Genomic DNA, 4728 nt, shown 5'->3' with positions numbered 1-4728 from the left:
GAGCAGGCAATGTGATGTCACCTGGGGATTGCCAGGGTTGCCAGGTAAAGATTCGTGAGGTCGTGGGCAGGTGGGGGGCGAGGGAGGATAAAGGGGGAGCTAAAGGAAGGAGACCTGTGCCCATCAGGGCAAGAGGGCATGTGGTTGGTTCTAGGATGGATTGGCAGAGGGTCAGATCCGAGTGTTCATCAAATCCACGCAGTATGAACTGAAATAAACTAGCAGCCACCCTGCATCTTTGGTGGGGTGCTCATCCTCCATGCACCCCACACCACACACACACACACACACACACACACACACACAGAGTTGGGCAGTCTACCAAGAAGCCCCTCCTCCACCCTGCGCAGAGCTGGCCAGTGTTTCCATGAACTCACAAGGCACATTTATTAAGCATCCGCCTGCGCTCAGGTCCCAGGTGGCGGAGTGTTGGAGGCCGGTGTCCACAGCCAGCGCTCACTTGCTGTCCACTCTTTTCAGCTCACTTGTTGTCCACTCTTTTCAGCTGTTCCTTGCCGTTGATGGTCACCGACTTGAGCTGCCCGTCCTCCTCCACCTCCACGCGCTCCTGCCCGTTCTCCACGATGCGCTTGGTGATGATCTTCCGCCCGTTGACCATCTCGGTGGACGACATCACCGACTTGAACCCTGAACTGCCGGCGCCCGAGCCCCCAAAGGAGGTGGAGGAGAAGGTGGTGCGGGTGGCGCCGCGGCCCAGCGCGTGGTCCAAGGACGAAAAGGCCTCCATGAAGGCGGGGAACTCGCCGAAGCCCGCCGAGAAGGCCCCGCGCAGGCCACGGCCACGGCCGTCGCGGTCGCTGCTGAACGGGTTGTCCCAGAAGTCAAAGGAGAAGGGGTCGAGACCCCCGAAGAACTCTCGGAAGATGTCCTCGGGGTTGCGGAAGGTGTAACCGGTGTCGAAGGGGCTGCTGTAGTGGGCGCTGGCCCCTCCGCCCGCCCGCCAGCTGTCGCAGCCCGCGTGGTCGTACACGGAGCGCTTCTTGGCGTCCGAGAGAACCTCGTAGGCCTCCGACACCTGCTTGAACTTCTTCTCGGCCTCCTCCTTGTTGTCGGGGTTCTTGTCCGGGTGCCAGCGCAAGGCCAGCTTACGGTAAGCCTTCTTGATGTCCTCCGGAGAGGCACTGGACTGTACCCCGAGCACTTCGTAGAAGTTGGCCATCCTGCCGGGCAGCGGCGAGGTGCTGCCTGGTGGGGACAAGAAGGTGAAGGGCGGTCAGAGGCCCAGCTGGCTGGGATGACTGTGCTGGAGGCAGCAGCTGGTCTGGGTCCCTTCGGCCAGGGCTCTTGCTGGAACTGCTGTCCCCGGGCGCGGCTATGCCCTGCAAGTTTAACTCTTCATAGTACCAGCTCTCGGGGACAGGCAGAGGCCTCCTCTGTGAGGGGCAGGGGGAGGGGAGGGCCTCTGCCACTGTGTGGCCAGGCCAGGGGCAGGCCCCCTTCACAGCTCACATCACCTTTTGTGACATCAGCACCTGCGCATGGCAACGACGACCTCATCCATCACTTCCTATAAGGGAGGCCGGGCTGCCCCGGCTGCTCTGGGACGTGGCCCACAGGCTGCCCACCGGGCTCCCCGGGATGGGATCTGGGTCCTGGTGGGAAACTAAGGTTAGTGGCAGCGGTCAAGGGAGTGAGGGAGGGCTTCCCGGGCCATGTCCTCTTAACCTGACGGCTGAGCTGTTGGTAAGGAGTAAAGGGAGCCCGAGGGGAAGACCAGGCCGCTTGGGGGATGAGGACTGGCGTGTATACTCCTTGGGCCCCATTACCTCGTCATGTCCTCAGAAGTCAACACACACCAAGGAAGAAGGAGAGTCAGACAGAGGTGGAAGAAATGGCCTGTCTGCCTAATGACCTCCACAGACCAGAAGAGACTATAAGAACCGAGCGGGGCCGACAACTGATACCAAGCACTTTGATCCAAGATGTTATGGAGAAGCCAGATCAAGTGGAGGACAACGCTGTGTCAGTCAGGGATGATTAGAGAAACAAATCCAGAGACAACCATATGTGTACGAGAAAGAGCTTTACCCACAAGAGCAATTGACTATTGAGAACACATCCCAATCCATTCCAGATCAAGTCCATGTGTCCGATATTAGCCTATATTCCAATACCAATTGATAAAGTCCTATTCAGATTCAAGCAACACACACAATGATGCTGAATACAGGAAGACCACAGACCAGTGGGTGGAAAGTCTTGCGGATCCAGTGACAGTGGAAGCATCTCAGCGCTGCAGGGGGTCTCCACGTGGCTCCTTCAGCTCCAGGGCTCTAGTGTAACTCCATGTGTCTTCTCAGCAGGAATGTCTCGCAGGGAGTGTGCCTGTGTCCCGCCTCTAGTGAGCTATTTGCACCTCCAAATGAGACCATCAAGCTTTGACCTGATTGACAGGCTAAACACCCCTTCACTCTTAAGGCTCAAATCGACAATAGATTATATAACTATCACAAACGCAGAACAGAATCTTAAATTTTCATGGACTCCGGGTTTTCTGGATGAATCCCAGAAACTAAGGCCCTGAAAGAGTTTCTTTAACATTTAAATCTAAAATATCCCCTAATGTCTTCTTATAACCAAACAATCATTCAGCTGACCAAGTAAGGAATATCCGCCTTGAAGATTGAGGTCTTTTAAGCTGGATGATATCGTTCGTATATCCCGCATTGTATCCACATGGCATCCAATTGACAAGCAAACTCACTGCCACAGAATCGATTCTGACACCTAAGTACCCTATAGGACAGGGTAGAACCGACCCTGTGGGTTTTCGAGATGGTAAACCTTTTTTTTTTTAATCATTTTATTCGGTGCACATACAACCCTTATCACAATCCATACATACATCAATTGTGTGAAACACATTTGTACATTCATTGCCCTCATCATTCTCAAAACATTTGCTCTCCACCTAAGCCCTGGCATCAGCTGCTCATTTTTCCCCTCCCTCCCCGCTTCTACTCTCCCTCATGAACCCTTGATAATTTATAAATTATTATTTTGTCATATTTTACACTGTCTGACATCTCCATTCACTCACTTTTCTGTTGTCCATCCCTCAGGGAGGAGGATATATGTAGATCCTTGTAATCAGTTCCCCCTTTCCACCCAACCATCCCAGTATTGACACTCTCTGCACTGGTCCTGAAGGGATCATCCGTCCTGGATTCCCTGTGTTTCCAGTTCCTATCTGTATCAGTGTACATCCTCTGGTCTAGCCAGAGGTAAGGTAGAATTGGGATCATCATGGTGGGGAGGAAGCATTTAGGAACTAGAGGAAAGTTGTATGTTTCATTGTTGCTACATCGCACCCTGACTGGCTCGTCTCCTCCCCGAGACCCTTCTGTAAGGGGATGTCCAGTGGCCTACAAATGGCCTTTAGGTCTCCACTCCACACTCCCCTCCCCACCATTCACAATATGATTTTTTTGCTCTGAGGATGCCTGATACCTGATCCCTTCAACACCTCATGATCGCACAGGCTGGTGTGCTTCTTCCATGTGGGCTTTGTTGCTTCTGAGCTAGATGGCCGCTTGTTTATCTTCAAGCCTTTAAGACCTTAGACGCTATCTCTTTTGATAGCTGGGCACCATCAGCTTTCTTCACCGAGATGGTAACCCTTTACAAGAGTAGGAAGTCTCGTGTTTTGCCCATGGAGCATTTAGTGGTTTTGAATTGCTAACCTCAAGGTACGCAGACCAACGCGTAACCCACTACACCACCTCAGCTCCGACATTGAGAACAGCAACTCAAATGAAGAGACATAAAACTGAGTGTACATTAATGGGGGAGAAACAGCCCAAAGGGAGAGGGGACAAAGGGTCGCACAACTAAAGAATGAGTGTTCGCCCTGCTGTGCATCTGCTCAACAGCCGCAACAGGCCGCGCAGCCAGGAAGCATGTGCTGAGTGACTAAGGCTCAGAGGCATTCAACAACGTGCTCGTGTTCACACAAATGCAGGGCTGTGGAAGGCTGTGGTGGGCAGAGAAGTCGAAGGCGCATTCCACTCCAGTTTGGTAAGAAAACCATGGATTGATAACAAACAAGGAGGGTTTAGGAGTTCCTGAGTTGAACACAGGGTTAAGCGCTTGACTACAAGTGAAAGGTAGGCAGCTCAAACCTAGTCGAGGCCTCAGAAGATAAGACTGAGTACCGGGCCCGGTAACAGAACTACCGGGAAGCAAGAAAAAGGAGAAGAGGAGAGGGAGGAAGAGGAGGAAGAGCTGACACTGCTCTCAACTCCATGGAGTAGGTCAACTCTGCACACCGGGGTTGCCATGGATTGGAACTGACTTGATGGTAATGGGACACGGCACCGAGTATGCACTGGGTTGGGTGATGGGCCCCCTAAGAGATGTTCCCATTCTAATCCCCACACCTGGTTAGCGTGGCCTTATTTGGAGAAAGGGTCTTTGCAGATGTCTTTAAAGATCTCAACGGGGATCATCCTGGACCATCAGGATGGGTCCTAAAACCAAGAGAGACACACAGAAGAGAGACTCGCAGAAGAGGGGAAGGCCACGAGCCATGGAGGTAGAGCTGGAAGGATGCCACCACAAACAGCCGCCGAGAGGCAGGAGAAGCTGGGAGCGGGGGCAGGCGGATGCTCCCTCAGAACCCGTGCCTGGAGTACAGCCTTGCTGACACCTGATTCCAGACTTCTGGCGATCGGACTGTCTGAGAATACATTTCTGATCTTGTAAAGC

General features: G+C 53.2%; 1 protein-coding gene across 1 annotated transcript; it reads right to left on the bottom strand.

Annotated features, from left to right (window-relative positions):
• Positions 1 to 481: 481 nt before the first annotated feature.
• Positions 482 to 1180, bottom strand: DNAJB8 (DnaJ heat shock protein family (Hsp40) member B8). The gene has a single exon (XM_075550765.1). The coding sequence runs from the start codon at positions 1178 to 1180 to the stop codon at positions 482 to 484; it is 699 nt and encodes a 232-aa protein (XP_075406880.1).
• Positions 1181 to 4728: the final 3548 nt, after the last annotated feature.

This window comes from Tenrec ecaudatus, chromosome 5, assembly GCF_050624435.1.
Source record: "Tenrec ecaudatus isolate mTenEca1 chromosome 5, mTenEca1.hap1, whole genome shotgun sequence".
In the NCBI taxonomy this organism is placed as follows: domain Eukaryota; kingdom Metazoa; phylum Chordata; class Mammalia; order Afrosoricida; family Tenrecidae; genus Tenrec; species Tenrec ecaudatus.
This window is presented reverse-complemented; position numbering and strand designations above follow the sequence as displayed.